Genomic DNA, 21997 nt, shown 5'->3' on the forward strand with positions numbered 1-21997 from the left:
CGTTAAAGTTTTTGGGCAAGGTAGTTTTTGATGAAGCTGAAGTCCAATCAACTTGAAACTTAGTACACTTGTTGCTTATGGTATGATCTTTCTAATTTTAAAGCCAAATTAGACTTTTGATTCCATTTTCACGGTCCACTGAACATAGAAAATGAAAGGGGGATTTTCAGGTTAAAGTTTTTGGTCAAGGTAGTTTTTGGTGAAGCTGAAGTCCAATCAACTTGAAAGAGGGGGGGCAAGGGGTTTAACTGTTATGCTGTTATGGGGCAATTTAATTCTTTGTTATCTGTTATTTTGAAAATATATTTGCTGTTAGCTGTTATTGTCTTATTCTTTGTTAGCTGTTATTGGGCTTTTAGATTTTTTGTTATCTGTTATTGTGATAATGTATTTGCTGTTAACTGTTATTGAAAATTGGAATGTTAGCATTTTTTTGACAGTCAATATTCGGTATAAATTGAAGATCATTGGCCATTGGGGTCTACCACTACTAATATGTATGTCCCGTATTCAGAGAAGGATTCCATTAACATATACCCATCACAGAATTAAGTGAGGTCCAGGACAATTCAAGCATATCTTATGATTATCCTTTGTAATAAATTCCATTTTTTTTTATGAATGTGTATTTAGAATTATCTTAATTTTTTGTATGAGAATAATGTTCCTTGTTTTCCGTACGAACATATTAAATTAAAACAATTCTTAATATGACAAAAAGGAAAACATATGGCCAGGATTATCTTACAAGGATCTCAGTTAAGGACAAGGTCCTAACAACCACTTATCCTTTTATATTATATGGTACATAGACTCAGCTCTGTGATTCTTTTCAAGGCAGAACCAAATGCATTGTACAATGAAAGTTCCAACCATGTACTTGGGTCCGAAGCTGCACATAACTCATTACAAACAAAGATTTATTTCGTTTCAAGCCATTGTTTCCCTACTAAACTATGTATTCTACTTACTAGTACACTTGGTACAATCAAAAACCTCAGCTGATAAAAAATTGTTCAAATAAGGCCTTTGAAAATAGTGGAATAAATTGCTTTTAGAGTGTCAAAATTCGTTCGATGTACTTGATAAATTGCATGCTTATAATTGGTGCTTTTGATTTTTCTACCCTATATACCACTTTGCCTGATAGTTTTATTAATAAAAATTCACACACCTCATTAAATGGTCATTTAGAAAAAGTCAGAATATTCAAACTCTTTAAGGTCACTTTTTTTATTAGTGTTATATTAAAATTTTGTCTTTGGCAATGAGTTGTTATAGTAAAATTGTGAATTGCCAAAGACAAAATTTTAATATAACATTAGCAACAAAGGGAGCTTCAGTCAATATATATAAACAATACACCAACATTTCATGAGAACTGCTGAAAACATTTTTGTGTTAATGTCTGAAAACTGGAAAATCACCCCTTTTCAATTAATAAATCCCGTTAACTCGGAAACGTAAAATCTAAAATTTATAAAAATTGAAAGTTACCTCATGTTAATAGATATAAAAAATTCACCAAAATTCCTTGCTTTGTGAAAGCATTTTTGAGATATTATCAGAAAACTGAAAAAAAACACCAATTTTATTGAATAAAAACCCATTACCTACCCAGAAATAGGTACTTATATGTTATATAAGTTATGTTTATACATAATTTGATTTTAATTACTCAGTAGTCATTATTTTAGGATTTTCCCAGGATGTGTATTTTCTTTGCTGTTGAGATGAAACAGATTTATTATCATATGTCAATCAGTTAGATATGAAGTTTATCACATGTTCTTAGCAGGAGGTCTAATTTCATCAGTTCCAATACAAATATACATGTCTTGTTAATTAGTGACCACTTGTGGCATTTGGCTTCCTTTGTCCTTTGTTTCTTGATACATTAATCTGGGTGCAGTTTTAACTCCTCCCACTTAGGAGTATCCCATTAAGAAGTTGTGTATTAAAAACCTGTGTATGCTGCCTTGAGTATTCATTTATCTAAATGCAGATTAAGCAGTTATAGAATAATCTTGGCTAATAGTGCTAATAGTGTTTTAGCTAAAAACTTGCCTCCCACCGACCCCTCCTTTCACCTTCAATATTGCCATGACAGGGGAAGCAATCTCAGCATTATGTTTATTGATTTCATTTATGAAATTTTATCACTGGTTGTTTCAAAAATTTCACTCATCCCCCAAGAATTTCTGGGGATAAACTGTCAAATTTCATACAAATTCATTCCAACACCAATTCAACATCAACACTACTAGGCTTCCTCATAGCCTCCTTACAGGCTTCCTCATTGTCTCATTATAGGCTTCCTCATAGCCTCATAGGCATGATAGCCTCTAGGAATGATAGCCTCATAGGCTTCCTGATAGCCTCATGCATTTATTTTGAACCATCGTTCCAATTGGATTGGTGTGATGTCAAGCCAGGGGTCTATACTTTGCTACTTTTCAGTATGCACATAGCTAGGCTCTTGGTTTAGGCATGGAGCAAAAAATTAAATTTTTTAGCTGAGTAGTTTCCCCAAGGGCCAAATTATAATCGTGATGTATATATATAAAATAAAAGTTGCAATTAAATTATGATTTATGTTTAATTCAAACATGGATACCAATGGCATTGCTACACAGTATTTCCCAGGAGTTTATTTACAAGATAGGTGATAGCAGGAAAAATTAGGTTGATAATAATGTGAGCACTAAATCCTTAATTTTACATATCATGAGTTCAAACAGTGTTTCTGAAAGAAATCAGGGGTAATTAAATTATTTAAATTACTATGAAATTAATATGAACTCATTATGTGTGACTTTGAGGATTTTGTTCACTGACACATGTAAAGAAAATACACATCCTGGGAAAATCCTAAAATAATGACTACTGAGTAATTAAAATCAAATTATGTATAAACATAACTTATATAACATATAAGTACCTATTTCTGGGTAGGTAATGGGTTTTTATTCAATAAAATTGGTGTTTTTTTTCAGTTTTCTGATAATATCTCAAAAATGCTTTCACAAAGCAAGGAATTTTGGTGAATTTTTTATATGTTAATAGATATAAAAAATTCACCAAAATTCCTTGCTTTGTGAAAGCATTTTTGAGATATTATCAGAAAACTGAAAAAAAACACCAATTTTATTGAATAAAAACCCATTACCTACCCAGAAACTTAAAATCTAAAATTTATAAAAAAAAAACCAAAACCAAAAAGGGAGCTCACGTCAATAGATATAAACAATTTCCCAAAGTTTAATTCAAATGGTTAAAGTGTTTTTGAGTTAATGTCCGACATGTTGACAACAGACGGACAACAGTATACCATATTACGTTCCGTAAACGAGCGTATAAAAAATATTATAATATATTGAGTAGTAGTTTAAACACATTCTAGACACATAAATTAATACTAAAAACATAGTCATAAAAAATGGAATGCATTACAAAGGATTATATCCGTAATAAGAAATACTGATTTGTCAAAAACCGAATTATTTTAATATTTCATTTACTGTTATCTGTTTTTGTCCATTTTAATTCCTTGTTATCTGTTATGAGCCAAATCAATTTGCTGTTTTGCTGTTATTGGGACCCCCCTTGCCCCCCCTCTTGAAACTTAGTACACTTGTTGCTTATCAGTGGGAAAGCCACGGATCGATTCTGCGCCTCCTTCCATATGACGTAACGGCCAGAAAATCAAGGGCGACAATCGCGATTTTTCATAGAGGGCGACACTATCGCGCCATCGCGGCAATTTGTTTACATCGTGTACGTGTGATTTTTCGAGAAATTTATCATTAAAGACAATTAAACTTGTGTCATTTCATCATCAATTAGTTATATAGGTAAGTTTTACAGGTGACCATGCTATTTTTTCTTCTTACAAGATTTTATTTTACAAGAAACGAACATCTGAAAATGGCAAGTGACGTTGTTAATTTGGGGATAAAAATATGGCGGGTGTTTTCCCCTTCTGAAAATAACTGACACATTTGCATCCTATTGGCTATTTAAATATAAAATGACCAAAAATAGTATCTATGATGATAGGAGTCCCTAAATATTTGCATAAATACCCATCACTCCGTGTCAAATTGTAACTGAGGCTGCGAAAAGGAAGCACACAAATCGACGCCATTTTTCAACAGATTTTAAAAGGTTTCTGAGCTCACGAAATCCTAGTATTATTACTTTTAATGGTTAGTAGAAAGATATTAATACTATCCATAACATGATTTATTGATCTGATCGGGTTATGGCTACATGTTTGCCTCTTTTCGATTCTTAAATCCAGTAAATTTCCGTAGACCACATGTAAATAAATGCCCCTTTTCCAGCGTGAGACTTCAATTTGAATAAAACTTCAATTTTGGCTGGTCAATGTTAGCATTTAAATTTTAATTAAAGTTTTACAGTTGTGTAATGCATATGTGCTGATTTGTTTGGTTGTCTCGAATAGTAAAAAGGTTAATATTTTTATTTTTGAACCCAAAAAGTGTGACAAAAAACACAAAAAACAAACAAAATAAAAATATAGGAAAAAAATAACTATCCCCAGGATAAAGGGGGTTTCCAACTATATGTCCCCATTCAAATGCATTGATCTTCCCCAAAAAAGGGAGATTCCAATCCCTGGAACCCTATCCCTGGATCTGCCACTGGGAACTATGACTATTAAAACGTATAAAGAATTAGAGAATTGTTACTAAAGGAACAAGAATAGAGAAAATTTACCATAAAATAAGTTAAAAAAAAGAGCAAATGACATGCTAGCTGCGGAACCGTAGCTCTTAGGTCCTTATGTTATTTTTTGACTATTTGCAGACCATAGACTACTTTTTTTCTGGGACACCTTCCTATGCATCCCAGAAAAAAATCAAAATATTCCTAGCAGCAAGCCAGAGGTCTGGTCATAATCATTTTGAACTTTTGATGTGCTAATTTATATATTGAGGAAAGAAAAATTATGGACAAAAAGTATAAAAAAATAGAGACCAATGAACTAAAAGATTAAATGATAAAGAAATGCAGAAGACCCCATCCAGACCCTTGTCTATGTGAACAACAGTACTATTATTTTTGCTCAATATTGCATATGGGCATGTAAAATCTATAATACTAAAATTACGAGGTCCAATTTGTCAGCCCTCATCACGTAAAAACGACGAATCAAATAATTCAACTTTATAATTAACTAATATAGTACAAAAGTGTAGATTAAAAATTACACCACTCCAGGCCCTTTTGTTTTTGACGTAATTAATATTGCCAATAATTAAGAAGTTCCGGTTCGAGTCCGATACAGATACCAATAGTATATTCACCTGTTACCTATTACCTTATCTGTATGTTCCGCATCTGACAGGCTCACCACCAAACGGTGTATTCAGGATTAATATGCTATATACACGGTCATAATCACAGGGTTGACACTACTGAATTGTCAATGTTACCTATTGTAGTATTTTAATCAGTAAGACTTTCAAAGATAACAAATCTGGACTAAAAATAAGGCGTATAGGTACAGTTTTCAATTTATTTGCATGCATGACATAAAACAGTGAATCAAAGAATTTAACTTCATTCAGATGACAACTTGAATACTAATACTAAAATAAGGCTTGCGCATAGTTATATACTTTAATTCATTCACAGACCCGCGATATCACGGGTGTTTTCTAGTATCTATTAAAGATTTCAGGTATATGAAATATTCACCAGTAGGAAAGTATAAATTCTGTTCCTCCTTCCATGCTAAAAAAAAATATGTGATTTATTGTTGAATTTTGTTGCCACCTTCAGTATTGGCTAGGTGTTGTGGCCAGGTTTTATTGGCATTGGATACATTGATTATCAATTACTGGTATAAAGAATTAAAGATATGAATGATTGAATGAAAAGTTATCTTTTAAATAACAGATACCTGTAAGATAATTTAATGTTGCATATTATGTTATACTTTTATTTAAACATTATTTATATCTATTAAAGAGGTTGATATGTTATTATGGTGATGAATTTTAAATACTAAAGTAAATGAATTTATAAGTAGAAAATTTTTCCAAACATCTGTTGGTGTGTATAAGTATTACCTTTTCTAGAGGACCTTTTTCGGGACGTCTGGATTGGGTATTTTTAGCTGAGGATTTCGGAATTGATCCTTCGGATTCCAGTATTTCCTTTCAACATTTTTTTTTTAAATTGGGACCTCAGAAGAGCATGTTTTTATCAGTAGACAATTAAAATATATTATAATTTACCAATCATATAGCAACTCTAGAGAAGTTTGAAATTATATTTATTTGATAATATCATCTGCATAAATTATATATTTTCAGATAACAATAGGAATAAGAAGAGCAGGATTTCTATATTGAGGATTTACATGTATGGGACAGAGGACTATTTGACTTGATTTTACTTTAAAAAACTTTTTAATTTTAACAATAGTTCTCCTTAATTGTTTAAAATACTTTTTACATATTTTTAATTTTAACATTATTTTTATGACTTTGTATTTATTCATCACTTAATAAACTTTTATTTCTAAACATTTTTATATTTTCAAACATACATACAATGTGAAACACTCCACCATTTTATATTGATAACGTGGGGTAAATGTACACGAGACACTAAACTGTTGCAATACAATATTACTTAATGTCATTGAAAAACCTGAGATTCATTGATGCAAAGCTAGCATATTCATAGGGCCCCCTTTCATAGGAAAAAAAATGGTTGATTAAATAGGGAATCACTGGAGCGGGCCCCTCCCAAGTAAGTCAGCAGCAGCAACCCCCCCCCCCAAATAGAAAAGTTCTTGATCGGTCACTGGTGTCAGACATATACATGTATGTACTGTAGTATTTGAGACATAAGAAAAATAAAAGATATAAAAGTCAAAATGATGGTCTTTTATTCTTTATAAGGTTTGAATGACTTAAATGGAAAGTTTCTAGAATTGTTCACTTCTCCTAGACATAGTGAGGTCTCTCAAGTAGCCTATCATGACATGACTTTTCACTGTTTTGCTTCCAATGACATGTAGATTTCAAAGTGTGGTAACCCCTGCACCTAAATAAATCATTTTCAGTAGATACATATTTTTTTTTCAGACTTTTTGATGAAAAGTTTAAACTAATATACAAATTAGAAAAAAGAAAACTGATCAACTTGAACCCACAACATATAATTGAGCTCAGGTGCTCTGGAAGAGTAAGCAGATCCTGCTCCTAGTGTAGTATTATGAATGCGATGTCTATGTACCTTTTTCCTGGATATGTTAACACATGATTTTGCAAATTATTGCAATTGTGTGCTTTTAGAATGGAGTAAAATGTGTGAAAAGGTATTCTATTGCAGAAAAATCAGCACACAGATATAGGAATAGTATGATTCTTAATAAACTATAGATCCTGTGTCCAAGATTTGTTTTCTTGTAAACTGGTGTAAAATAAAAATGTGGGTCAAGCAGTTATATCAATGCAACAAAACAGGATCACCAAAATCAGAGTGAGACATTCATATACCATTTTTAAAGTAGACCTTGGAAGTGACATAGCATTTTGTTAATGCTTTAAATGGTCATATAGCTCTAACATGTATTAAGAATTTGATGTACTAGGCATTGGGCATTCATATTGAATTTTAATCTCCAAGTTCTCAAGAGTTAAATATGCCCCAGGGCCCAGAAACACTCAAACATGAATAGTTGGTCACAGTGTACATCAGGTTGCTTGATAAGCATGATAAGGACAGACATTTATTAACATGTGTGAGTGTTTAGGCAGGCAATTCTTGTTGATTGGTACATGTACTTTTTAAAATTGACAAGTTGAAACATTTCAGATTTATAATAATTTACAGAATCAAAGAATGACTGTAACCATTACCCTAAAAATTGGCTAAAAACAAAGACTAGCTGAGTGCTTACACTTTGCATTTTTGCATGCTTATTCAGACAACAACTTTTGACTAACTGATTTTTTTTTTTGTTGAAAAAAGGGGGGTAGGTCTACTTCTAGACAGTGGAAGTTATTTATATGGACAAATTCGTTCATAGATTAAACCAGTTTCAATGTACTACATAAATCTCGCCCATAAATCTGTTATACATCAGCAGCATAATTAAATAACTACAGAAAATGTGATACGAGGAGTTTGAGCAACTTGTAAACATCAACAAATGACGTTGTAAAGCCTTCAACCACTCAACATTTTAAGTAAAATATATTTAAAATCCTGAAAACATCATCACCCTTCGTTGTCTCAATCAATTTTGTGCTTAAAATCTGTAAAATTTGACATAATTTGCTTGATTTTGCACCGAAATAACTCCCAAAACGTCTGAAAAATGTTGAATTTTGACCTCCGGTTGAAGTATTTATTATGTAAACAAGACTCAGAGTGACGGGGAATCCTGTACATAGTCATGTGCCCATATGTTTCTAGGTCACATTTATTTATATCTCGACCAATGAAAAGCTTTAGGATGCATTTGTGTCAGTTGTTTGTAGTCGTGGGGATTACCCGCGGTTTTTTGGAAATCAACGGAGGTAGTCTTATGAATTATCATATTTCAGTAACGGAGCACTTATTTGAATACCGAATTTGGCAGTCGTCTGACAAAATCTATTCTAATGAAAAATTAAACTCAAATACTGATGGATGATAAGTTGTTTTAATAGATTTATTGTCTGAAGCACAGGCTACGTTTTTGTTTACACGCTGGTTACAGCGCCACCTCAAAATTTTTAGATTATGTCCCCTTTCCCGCGGGACTACCGGAAGTAGCTCTTCAATGTCACTGGCTTTCCCACTGTTATGATATGATCTTTCTAATTTTAAAGCCAAATTAGACTTTTGACCCTAATTTCACGGTCCACTGAACATAGAAAATGAAAGGGGGAGTTTCAGGTTAAAGTTTTTGGTCAAGGTAGTTTTTGATGAAGCTGAAGTCCAATCAACTTGAAACTTAGTACATATGTTCCCTATAGTATAATCTTTCTAATTTTAAAAGCAAAATTAGATTATTACCCAATTTTTACAGTCCATGGAACATGGAAAAGGATAGTGCAAGTGGAGCATCCGTGTACTTTGGACACATTCTTGTTATTAAATTAATTTTGTACTAACATTGTGTCATAGTTTAAATTTATTCGTTCAGTGTACGTTCGCTTGTTTTTGTTAATATATCTTTTGATTGAGTAAGGCCATTGTAATTGATATTATGAACAAAAAAATATTTCCATACTCCATATATATACCTTATAACAAAATTATTTATATTTACCCGTTTACGTTATTTGATTGGCTTAATTTTGTACCAGGTCATTGTTGTCTTTCTGATATTGTTTTACATCTCACCCCCCCCCTTTTTATGCCCCACCTACGATAGTAGAGGGGCATTATGTTTTCTGGTCTGTGCTTCCGTTCGTCCGTCCGTTCGTTCATTCGTCTGTGCGTCCGTTGACGTTAAATTTTTTGGTCAAGGTCGTTTTTGATGAAGCTGAAGTCCAATCAACTTGAAACTTAGTACACTTGTTGCTTATGGTATGATCTTTCTAATTTTAAAGCCAAATTAGACTTTTGACCCCATTTTCACGGTCCACTGAACATAGAAAATGAAAGGGGGAGTTTCAGGTTAAAGTTTTTGGTCAAGGTAGTTTTTGGTGAAGCTGAAGTCCAATCAACTTGAAACTTAGTACACTTGTTGCTTATGATATGATCTTTCTAATTTTAAAGCCAAATTAGACTTTTGACCCCAATTTCACGGTCCACTGAACATAGAAAATGAAAGGGGGAGTTTCAGGTTAAAGTTTTTGGTCAAGGTAGTTTTTGGTAAAGCTGAAGTCCAATCAACTTGAAACATAGTACACTTGTTGCTTATGATATGATTTTTCTAATTTTAAAGCCAAATTAGACTTTTGACCCCAATTTCACGGTTCACTGAACATAGAAAATGAAAGTGGGAGTTTCAGGTTAAAGTTTTTGGTTAAGGTAGTTTTTGATGAAATTGAAGTCCAATCAACTTGAAACTTAGTACATATGTTCCCTATAGTATAATCTTTCTAATTTTAAAAGCAAAATTAGATTATTACCCAATTTTTACAGTCCATGGAATATGGAAAAGGATAGTGCAAGTGGAGCATCCGTGTACTTTGGACACATACTTGTTATTGAATTAATTTTGTACTAACATTGTGTCATAGTTTAAATTTATTCGTTCAGTGTACGTTCACTTGTTTTTGTTAATATATCTTTTGATTGAGTAAGGCCATTGTAATTGATATTATATAGTGTGTCTTTCTATGTCGAGATGTAACACTATCGTTTCAGGTTAGGATGAAACGTATAAACCCGTTGCATTTGATTGCGCCTGTCCTAAGTCAGGAACCTGATGTTCCATGGTTGTCGTTTGTTGATATAGTTCAAAGATGTTTTTCTCGTATTTTTGTATAGATAAGAACATTTGTATGATGAAATTTGAAATTTGAAAAAAAAGACAGGACAGGATTTTGAGTAAAAAAAAAAGGCAGGATGAGTAACTTGGCAAAAAAAAAAAAGTCAGGATGACAATTGTTGTAAAAAAGTCAGGATAAGCTAAGAAAAAAAAGGCAGGACCGAATAGACTGAAAAACAAAAAGGCAGGACAGAGATTACAACTAAAAAAAAAGGCAGGACACAATTTTTCATCCTTGCCCCCCCCCCAATAAAAATCAAATGGTAGCTCCCTAAAATTGTTTTAAAAAACCACTGTGCAGAATATTTATTTTTAAAGGTAAAGAATTTTTTTAATATGTTCTTACCATTTAGAGAATGCTGAAATTATTTAATGACCCCATTAAATAAGTGATTATCTTCAACAAATATTTTCACGGATATATACTCTACATCAATGACAACAAAGACTTGCAGTAGAGAATAACAGACAATATTTTCATTCATCAGACAAATGGAACTGATGAGTTTACAGTAGTTACAAAAATTGAAAAGGATATAGCAAATCTTAAGAAATTTCCTACTTTTTGAATTTAGGAACAATATAAATAAAAGTGTTACAATACGTCCAAAATCAAAAAGTACGTTGTTGTGTACAATTTACCAATTAACTTAGTGGTATTAGCCGTTTTCTTCATTTTAGTGACGTCACTATTTTGCAAATGGTTTCCTGTAGAAAACATCAAAAGAACAGTTGTCTTTCGTTTGTTTATCCTGAATTGTGATATTTTTATTGTATTTGTAAGTATTCAAATGAAAAGTTTGTGTATTAACAAACAAACAATCACATCAATTAATATCCATTCACCTCCTTGATATATTTTGCCCGAAAACCGCTCCGCGTTGAAGGGTCATTTGCATACAACTATTTTCATCCAAATAGTCGATTGGAAGACTCTTCTTACTTAAACATCGCATAATGAAACATAAATAGACCAAGATTGTGGAGTTTAAAGTTCTGAAGATAATTGCAAAAATAAAATAATAATAAATGACAGTCTCGAAGATTAAATGAAATGGCCGCCATTTTTTAAAACGAATTTTGAGCAAAATAAGTTAACCGACTTCAATATTCTACACTTTTTGCAAATCATTCACACAACCAGTCTATTTGATTAAGTGTTTTCGGTCTTGTAACAAAGAGTATTTAGTTGAAATCTATATGAATACAACGAAATAAACATTTAATGAAGGCATTATGGGTTATTGGTCAGATCTCCAGACTGGCATTAGGGACTGTCTCAAAATACTTTTGTTAAGTTACAAACACATATGGACCATAATTTGGTATTCGGCCTTTGGTTTCTTTTTGTATCCTTTTTTATAAGTTCTAAAACTTTAACTTTTATTCTGTGGGTTGTGTTGATGTTAGAATAGTATTAATTGAACAATTGAGTTTTTCGAGAAAAAATTAATACATTTTGATTCACCGTTTACGTGACAGGAAACAAAACAGGAAACCAATCTTTATTTTCTTTATTTTGCACAATATGTTTCAAAAGACATAAATGAACACCATTACTAGTGTTACTTGCTTCATGTTAATATTTAAAATCTATTTTCAATGTTAAATTAAAGTTTTTTTTAAACGCGACAGGAAACCATAAGAAACCGAAAGCATTTTTTTAGTTTTATTTTATTGCAAAATCTGCTTAAAATGATCTGAACAGTATACTTTTTCTTAAAATCCATCTTAAATGTAACAGTATTATAAAACTCCTAAATATGTGCTTGTTTTGAAAACAATTAGTACAATTTATTCAGGAATTTCCGTATTTTCTTCATTGATACAGGATACCATAATCGTTGTATCTTGATGTTTTAGCCAAAAAAATGTATTTATATTTGGTTTTGAAATTCCAGTTATATACAATTTATTCCAAATCATTGGTAATGTAAAATTCTTTAAATCCAGTAAAGAAAACAACTTTTAACTTGGAATTAGCATCTTTAAAATAGGCACCATGTGATATTTGTGACCTGTACACCATCTACATGGTTTCCACATTTTAACCTACTTTAGTGGGCTAAAATCAATAAAGTACTTCCTTTCAAGTCATGCATGGTAAAAGTTTACTTTTCCTTTGACAAGTTTATTGCGTTTCTGATAAGTGTTTGCAGAACATGAATAAAAAAAATTAATTAAAAATTGTGACAAAGATACCAACTTTGTACATTCCAAGTGTAACGGTACATTAACATGTATTTTTTATTAAATTATCTTTATTCACTTAAAATATCCAGTAATATTTACTGCTGAAGCTAAATCAATCCAACGAACATCGGCACCATGATAGGAGACGTAATTTCGATTGAATTTTCCAAGGACCCTTTACATCGTTATTGGGAAACGAAGTGTGTTAAAACGTCAGTCAAATCTGAAATCGATTTTGTCAAGTTATTGGGCATTTATTTTCACACAAGATCGTATGTAACATTATGCACATAGGAAAAATAATAGACCCCCGGCACAATCTCTTTGAAAATTGTATTTTCCTTTTTTAAACAAGACGAAACAAGCCTACAGATTATGTTTGCTTACATCCCGTTGGAAACAAATACAATGTTTAGACCTAGTATTTCGTATATCCGGCTGTATGGGCGTGATCACATGTTAGTCACATGTTTCACGTATGACCGGAAATGATTATAACTTAACCACAAAAACAATTTTAATAAAAAAAAAGGAAATAACTGGACTTCTGTTTCGTGTGAAATGTAACGCATAACGATAACGTCATTTTCTAACTTAATTATTACGAAGAACAAAACAAGAATGTAAATCATCTCTGATTTACCTGTTTGAACATCTCGCGAGAGTTTGTATTTGCATATTGTTGCAAAGAATTCTTTTACAACAAAGCAGATTAAACCATCTAAAATGTGCGTTACGAAATGGGAAACCAAAATAACGACAGTGTTCTTACACCTGCTACAGAAATACTTATAGTTCTCGGCATTTTCTTCTCACTATTCTTATTGGTCGATGTTCTTTGTTATTTTAAAGCAAAATTACGAATTTGCCGGTGACGATTATCTATAAATTAGTCAGCGTTATGCACTTCGGACGCGAAAAGTAACGCGAGAAACGACACACAAATACGGTCGTATAATCTTTGAAATTTGTTAATTTCAATTTTTTTCTAGGGAAGAGTAGCACACACTTGTATGTTGATAAAAATAATGGCATCTTTAGATGTAGTTACAACTTTTCTTACAGTAATTCACATTTTATCACTTTTCTATAGTTATAGGAAACGGAGCCCAATAGCAAATTATGGTCCATATATATATATTTTTGCTTTCACTAAAGTAAAAAAAAAATATTAATGCTAAGTAAATTGTTATACACTTATCATTCAAATTTTATGTGCACAATTTATTTCTTTGGTCAATTAATTTTACAACTTGAGAACTGTTCAAACTAATTTTTATTTAGTTTAAACAAGAACTATCTTTAAAAAAAGATATCCGACGTATTTAAATTTGAGTATATGTTTAAAACTATCATTTCGATTTACCATTTAAATAACGTTTTCTCTGTTTGTGTTCAGTATTCTGGGTCCTCGTATCTTTTTGTTTACATTCACCAAAACCCCGCGGAAATCTCACATGCGTAGGTGCGTTCTAAAAGTCATGTACGTTCGTACAACAAAGTTTACATTGAAAATTATATAATTGTCCCGAATAAACAGCTGTTATGGATGCAAAGAGCTATTGGAGAAACAATTATTTTAATAAAAATATAAATCTTTGTAAGATCTAGTTCAAATATTTATAGTTTTTTACTTGCTTTCCATCACGATATAATTAACGAGACGTTTTTTTCAAACACAACCAAATCACCCACCATGACAGCATTTTGTCCAATCACAGAAAGGATTTTGGAGCATGCGTATTCTGTTGCCATAGTTAAGCGTCCTTAAGTTCAAAGGGCACAAACCGAAACTATACCGACTACGTCAGAAAAAAGTTTTTTGTTCTTAATCTCATACATGTCATAAGTTGAAAAAAAAAATTCCTAATTTTTAATGGAATTAAAGTATTTTTAAAACTTATCTGATATCTTGTCTGAATTGATAATTTTTCAAGCAGCAAATTTTCACCCACTAATCATCTAATGCCATTTGAAGTTATGTAGTGACCTCAGAACCCTCGATCCCTATTCAAGCTGTATTTAGTCTAATTTTGCAAACTTCTTCGCTTGAAATCATAAATGGTTCATATTTTGTGACAAAATGGATACCAGGTGCAGGAATTTCTCGCTACATTGAAGACCTGTTGGTGACCTTCTGCTGTTGTTTTTTTCTATGGTCGGGTTGTTGTCTCTTTGGCACATTCCCCATTTCCATTCTCAATTTTACATCTATAACTACCTCTAAAGGTAAGGTATTTTCAAAATTAACAGATTCTAATTTCTAAAAGTCTATTAATTTTGGTAGTGTCTTTTTAATGTTCCAAAGTTATGCCCCTTTACAAATGAAAAAATTGCTGATTTTTTTTTCATTTACATTCTCTAACTTATGTTTGTCACAACCAAATATTATGAAACTTGTTACCTCAAAACTCAGATCAAGTACAAATTTGGTTAGCATCACCTTAAAGTTTTACCTTTCTTCAGTTATGGCTCTTTATTACTAAATTGTATATATGATATTAGATAAGCAAGTTTGGGGCATCATCTGTGTCCCATGGACACAGGGACACATTCCCCTTTTATTATCCAATTAAATTAAGAAGATTTACAAAGTATTTTAACCTGACATGTTTAGGTACAATGTACAGTTAACCTACATTGCATGTGGGGACATGCCATCATTATCCAACCAGTAATATAGATATTATTACAATTTGATATTCTGAGATGCTTGACCCCAGCTAGAAACACAACCTTTTTTCACCATACAACATTGAACATATTTTCAGAAGAAATTTTAATGCTTACTGGCCATGCTGCCTGGAAAATCAGTTTTTCCCCATAATTCATTTAAACAAAAATAATTCACTGTCCCTACAATGTAAAGGTTAATAGACTTGGACTAGTGAATTAAAAAACTACCTTCTAGCTGCTGTAAATTCAGAAATTATTGTCAATGTGTGCATTTATTATTGCTATTTTGCCATTTTAGACTCAATTGATTTTAATTTTCGCGATAATGAGTAAAATCGTGTTTAATTTTTATTCAAAATTTCAAAACGTGAGTTTGAACTATTGCGATTATAATCCTGCTGATTAAAATAATATAATAATTAAAAGCATCATAATCATTTCTGAATTAACAGTATTACTTTTTTTTTTAAAGATTTAAGGGCAGAAAAGCACATGCAATAGGCTACCGACATGCATATATGTTCTGTCATTGCTACATCATATACACATGTGTCTACAAAACATTTTTTTATGATAAAAACAGGGTCTGGTATCATGGAAGATGAGGTTCCAGCCGAAGAGTCTGTTGGACTAGACTTGGACAATAAAGATCGTACCATTACTATTACTGGTTTAAGTCTGGAGGATGCTGCAAAGATAATTCTACAAGAACAAGAAACACCAGGACATTATCAGATTCTGACTCAGGATATACCTGATGTTCCCGTATCTGATGGACAGGCCTGTGTGACTGTTGTGCAGGAAGGAACTGATGATGACATGGGAGGTAACTCAATCGGTAGATCATTATTTTGTAAAAATACATGTACCAGTAATTTACACACAAAATTTTTATTTTTAACTTAATTTGTGTTCATGGCTGCTTTTTTTTTAACATTTATAAGGAGAAATAGAAGATAGTGCTACAAATAACCACCAAAGTTAAGAATTTTAATTGTAAGCAGTTAACAAATTTTAAAGTATTTTTTTTTACAACACACATTCTTTTAATGTTTTTTTTTTTATCATTACCAAATTTAACATGTTTTCAGGAATTTCATCAAACGACAATGGTATATATAATTATTACATGCAAAATAAAATAACAGGTACATGTAATTTGTATCCGAATATGTCTAGATGAGAAGAACATGTACAAGAACATTTTCATGTTTAAAATGCATACATAAATTAGGCCGTTTGTTTTCTTGTTTGAATTGTTTTACATTGTCATTTTGGGGCTTTTTATAGCTAACTATGCGGTATGGGCTTTGCTCATTGTTGAAGGCCATACAGTGACCTATAATCGTTAATTTCTGTGTCAATTTGGTCTCTTGGGGAGAGTTGCCTCATTGGCAATCATACATGTACCACATCTTCTTTTTTTATATGTATACAGGGATTGAAATTGGTAATTTTCTATACTGTGGGTTCATTATCATTCCTTGTATACCAATTTCCATGGGTTTCCTGGATACAGATGAACAACAAATTCACATGTTCCAACGAATTGCATATTTTCTATAGGCTTTAATTTGTATGCAGAGATTAGCAAAACCACAAAATCAAATATCCACAAAAATGCAAGTTTTCCTTAATCCATGAAAAATTGATACATTGTGTCAGTGAAAATAAATTGATCTACAGTATGTTTATTTTTATGATTTCCATATTTTTGTCCTTGTCAATTAATTTATTTTTACATTTTGTACTTCAAATAAATATCAAAAGATCATTTAGTACCAACCAAAAAACTGAAATTTAATGTTTTAAATACATTGTTGGTACAAGTACATCTGAGATCAAACTGTTAAAATCACTTCATAAATTATTCGGTCATTTCAATCAGTGGCATTTACATATATATATATATATCTATTTTAATAATCCTAATATTCCGATTTCAGTTTTTGATGGTAATTTAGAGCAAACAGGAGAAACAATGTACATCACACCAGATATGATAAACTCTGGTGCTATTCAAATGAGTGATGGTTCCTTATACCTGACACAAGACATTGAAGAACAAGGGGAAGAGAGGGGTGAATACAATACTATCTATATCACACCAGGGGAGTTAGAGTCGGCTCAAAGACAGACCTGTCAAACAGCAACAATTGAGGAGGAGTCTAATATCATGGAGGCTGATAATTCTGAGGTTAAAGTTGAAGATAATTGTGATTTGGTGTCGGAGCGGAATGAGGAAAAGTGTGATTTAGAGAGTTGTAAAACTTTACATGTAAATGTTATAAACATGGGAGAGGAAGTACCTACAGATGAACAGATCTCACAGGATTCAATAATAAATCAAAATGTTGCTTCAATTGTAGAGAATTCAACAGATATAACAAATGGTAAGGTGTTACATCATTGACCAAAAAACTCCTCTTTCACCTTTCTTGTCAAAACAGTTACAAAATGCATCAAAATACCTGGGTTTTTTTCTTGCCTGTGAAGAAAGTCGTGGAACACACGACATAGGTGTTGCTTTTCCAGCAGTGTCAACAATTGTTAAGTTTTTTGTAAGTTAGTTTGAAAGGAACTTCTTGTGATACATGTAAATCAATGATATTTTCTAAAATGTTGCACTACTATCAGTAAATTTCAGTTTGTCAACCATATCGAGGTCCTGTCCCTAATTTTACAGTTCAGTGACTTTGAATTAATAAGCCATGCATGTTGCTGTTAATCAGATTGTTTTTTTCTCTATTTTTATTTTGTTAGAGTTTTGGTATAAATTACATTATAAGTTGATGTAGCAGTATATATAATCTGACATTCTTAGAGGAATATTTAGGAAGCTGAGAATATATAGAAGTGATATATGTTATTGTGGTGATTTTTAAAGGCAGTGCTTTAAGGCCTGACGTTCAAGTCATGAGGTTCATCTTTTCATACGCAATCTATGCAGGGGGTCTTTTGGCCAGAAATAGATCCGGAAATGTTCGAATTTCTCCTCTTCTTTTTATGGTATGATATGGTTTTTGTTTCTTTCATTTACATTGGGGACTAAAGAAACGATCAGTGTGTATTGTTCGTTTTATAGAACTTGTTATTAATGTGTATTTTGCATTTTAAGCAGTCAACCTGACTACAAACTATCATTATTTGTATTCCGTGTGGAAAGAGGTCGGGTCAATTTCGAGTGTTATCTGACAACTAAAGATTTTTTAATTAGTTCAGACGTTGATATAACAATGAAAAGTCGACTGAACATGATTAATATTGCATCTTCTATAATTCAAAGCGGAATTCGGTTTATAAACGAGAAACCGTAAAGCGTTTTCAATTTCGGTATTAGTTATGTATGTTGTCTACGTATTATCCTGGTTCCCGGTACTATGTTCCGGGTATTAGCTATTTGATATATCTGATGTGTAACATTACGATCAGGTACCAGCCAATCTACGTGTGTATGTGTACATGATTTCCCGCCAAAATGACCGACTTACAGCTATGGAAAAATAGTTCATAAACGTTCCGTATAATGATATGCAAATTCATAATTAATCGTAACTTTTTTTATCTTTATATAATAAATATAACAAAATGGATTCCACAAAATTGAAAATAGCATTATTTTACGAGGATTTCTAATATTTTTTCACTTCCGGGCGCAGTAATACGTATGTTTTGAAGAAGCTCAAGAAATTGACAAAGTGAATTGAGAAGGAAACGGATAGATATACGCCCTTGCTATCAGGTAAATCAATTTAAATGTACAGAAAAAACACATTTACTTCACACAAATAGTACAGGCTTAAGCATTTTATTGTCTTATACACGACTGTAGTGTAGTGTTTAAACGACGGCGGTGACCTACAAGGTACGGGTCATACTGGGTCAAGTCTAAATATGTAAACATATCCACGTGCTATTAGGTAGAAAGCATCGTAATGCAATATCTACAATTTTTTCTTCCTTTATACATCGTTTAACCAGATATATTTCTCTTTCAAATACACTTTAACACGGGTTGTATGTACGTATCTTTTCTAGTGTTTTCTTGTCCTTATTAAAGTTCATTTGTTGATGTTTAAATATTTTTGAACGACTGAACACAGGAGTGAATGAATGCAACAATTATATATACTGAAGACTTGGGCTGTACAATGATAGTGTACGTATATCATACTGATAATTATTCTAGCAGTAATTATGTTAATTTAGGATGTAATGACAGGAATTCATGAGCTATGCCTCAGGCTTTCTGAAAAAATATCAATGACAATGTAAACAGGAACAAAACATTGACACGAATGATGCTCTCTTCTATGTTATAGTTATTTAGGTATGTGTGTTGCACAAGTTTCAAAAAAACTTAAGTTATAAAACTTTTTTTCAGGGCACAAACCCACTTTAAAGAGACTTGTCTACTGCCATACCCATCCTATTTTCATGCACCATTTGCAAGCAAGAGACTGAATGGTTTGCAAAATTAAAAATCAGGACGGTGTCCAATTAAACCAAGAGAACTAAACTGGATGAATATTGTAGGAGAAATCTAGAGGAAAGTTTTGATTTGTGAAATTGGTTTTCCTGAAAAGTCATTCATCCTAGCCTGCAGAAAGGAACTATAACTGTCCACCACCAACTGACGAGCTAATGTTGAGCTTCACATATGGAATTACTCAAATACCATCAATGTCTATGTTTTCAGCACAGATTTCACAAGTTATGACACAGCTGTGCTTTTTTTTTTTATACCTGTTAAAGAGTTGTATACTAAATTTTATTTTTTTATCAATAAATATATCTTGTGTCATTTAAGAACTTGTATTTTGCCAAAAGATGCATACTAGTGAATGAAAGTGGTGCAGTTCATTTTGCTTTGGTATATAGAATTGAATTACAATTGTTCATATTATTGGAATGCATATAAAAATAAGGAGATGTGGTACAATGCATATACATGATATTTAGTGAGTTTATCAAGCAAAAGTGAATAAGAAATAGGTATAAGCAGTTACAGGTACTACTGTACAATCTCAAACAATGAGAAAAACTCATACCGTAAAGAGAATTTCATATTTACAAGTACATGTAAGTTTTGTTTTTGCGTTGAATAATTTTCTTCTATTGTTTTAATTGCAAATATGGGAAGTGGTTAAAATGGTAATGAGACAGCTGTTATGGCCACAGAGCCTTAATTGAAAACTTCTTTTTCATTCATACCGGTAGATTTTGCCGGGAGTTAGAAACATATCTGCCAACTTTTCAAAATGCACTTGGGGGTTTTACGTGAAAGATGGTTCATATAGTCATACAACACCTTCAAGGGGGCCTTCAAATGGAAGCAGGACAAGTCGCCCCACTGGCTAATCGCCCACTTTTAAAAAAACCGCCACAAACTGATTTATCAAATCGCCCCACATATGAAATTGGTTAAATCATGTTAAATATTACTCCTGCCAACCCGCCCTACTTATAAAAAAACGGTAATATTTAGATTAATATATATATATATAATTAAAAATAAAAACTCGCACCACTTTAATGAAAACTAATCTACACAGAATACAAACAAACCGAAAATTTATTTAATTACTATTATTGATATACTGAAATTATAATTCTAAAAAAAAAATGTATTGTTGAAGAATAACTAAGTTTTGAAGCTTAGTTATTTGCATAACAATTGAAAAGAAACCTGTTAATTGTATTATAATGCAATATAAGGAATTTAACTTATATTCAACGGGATAACATCTTTTTCCATAAGTGGGGAGAGTTGGCATTACTAAATTCATCCTGGTTAATAATATATTTATCTAGATTTCACCGATGTCCATTAGGTGGGACCAGTTAGCAGGAGTAATATTAACGGAATTTAACTTATATACAACGGGATAACATCTTTTTACATGAGTGGGGCGAGTTGGCATTAGTAAATTCTTCCTGGTTAATAATATATTTATCTAGATATTATCGTTTTCTATTAGGTGGGGCAAGTTGGCAGGAGTAATATTAAGGGATATACATGTAACACATTTCACAAGTGGGGCGATTTGGTTATCCAGGTTGGGGCAGTTTTTTTTTAAAGTGGGACGAGTTATTGAAAAAGTGGGGCTATTTGCTAATGGGGCGATTTGTCATGGATTCCCTTCAAATATATTCTAATGTGGTTTTTAGCTTCTTCGTGCATAAACAAGCTCATTGCCATTGTTGAATTAATTGTTTTCTTTAAAATTTCCATTTGGGAGCCTCGAGCTCGATGGGGGAAATACTCTGCAAATACTGACAGTTGGCAGGTATGGTCATCAAAAAAGTTGATGTGTTACTATGTACATTTACCATTATGTTACTTGATGTTCTTGCTATACACACAGTACAGAGACTAGTCAATCTTTGTGAACTATTTTTTATGGGAGTCATAGAATATGCGTATACAATCAATAATTAAAAATAGTCTATTTATATTGAAAAGGAAAAGTTCTTATATGTCTAAAGAAGAGGGACGAAAGACACCAAAGGGACAGTCAAACTCATAAATTTAAAGCAAACTGACAAGGCCATGGCTAAAAATGCATTTCATGGCGAGGCACAGAAAATATACTGTAAACAGTAGACTATAGATATAGGTGAACTAGGTACAAAAGAACTCTAAATCTTAAA

The 21997-nt window shown here is 32.0% G+C and overlaps 1 protein-coding gene and 2 long non-coding RNA genes across 4 annotated transcripts in view; all 3 read left to right on the forward strand.

Annotated features, from left to right (window-relative positions):
* The first annotated feature begins 3648 nt into the window (after positions 1 to 3648).
* Positions 3649 to 6560, forward strand: LOC143048285 (uncharacterized). The gene is made up of 2 exons (XR_012969781.1): positions 3649 to 4208; positions 6348 to 6560. It is a non-coding gene; the product is annotated as an uncharacterized LOC143048285 (long non-coding RNA).
* A 4589-nt stretch (positions 6561 to 11149) lies between these two features.
* LOC143048286 (uncharacterized) overlaps positions 11150 to 21997 on the forward strand; it is a 142599-nt gene continuing 131751 nt past the window's right edge. Inside the window, exons 1-3 of one of the 2 annotated variants that reach the window (XM_076221873.1) lie at positions 11150 to 11253; positions 15927 to 16181; positions 17290 to 17736. In XM_076221873.1, coding sequence (XP_076077988.1) covers positions 15938 to 16181; positions 17290 to 17736 — 691 coding nt within the window. In that variant the 5' untranslated portion in view covers positions 11150 to 11253; positions 15927 to 15937. The remainder of the gene's footprint in view (positions 11254 to 15926; positions 16182 to 17289; positions 17737 to 21997) is intronic. The other variant, XM_076221874.1, reaches the window with a different exon arrangement.
* LOC143048287 (uncharacterized) lies at positions 18527 to 20147 on the forward strand. The gene is made up of 2 exons (XR_012969782.1): positions 18527 to 19085; positions 19728 to 20147. It is a non-coding gene; the product is annotated as an uncharacterized LOC143048287 (long non-coding RNA).

This window comes from Mytilus galloprovincialis, chromosome 10, assembly GCF_965363235.1.
Source record: "Mytilus galloprovincialis chromosome 10, xbMytGall1.hap1.1, whole genome shotgun sequence".
In the NCBI taxonomy this organism is placed as follows: domain Eukaryota; kingdom Metazoa; phylum Mollusca; class Bivalvia; order Mytilida; family Mytilidae; genus Mytilus; species Mytilus galloprovincialis.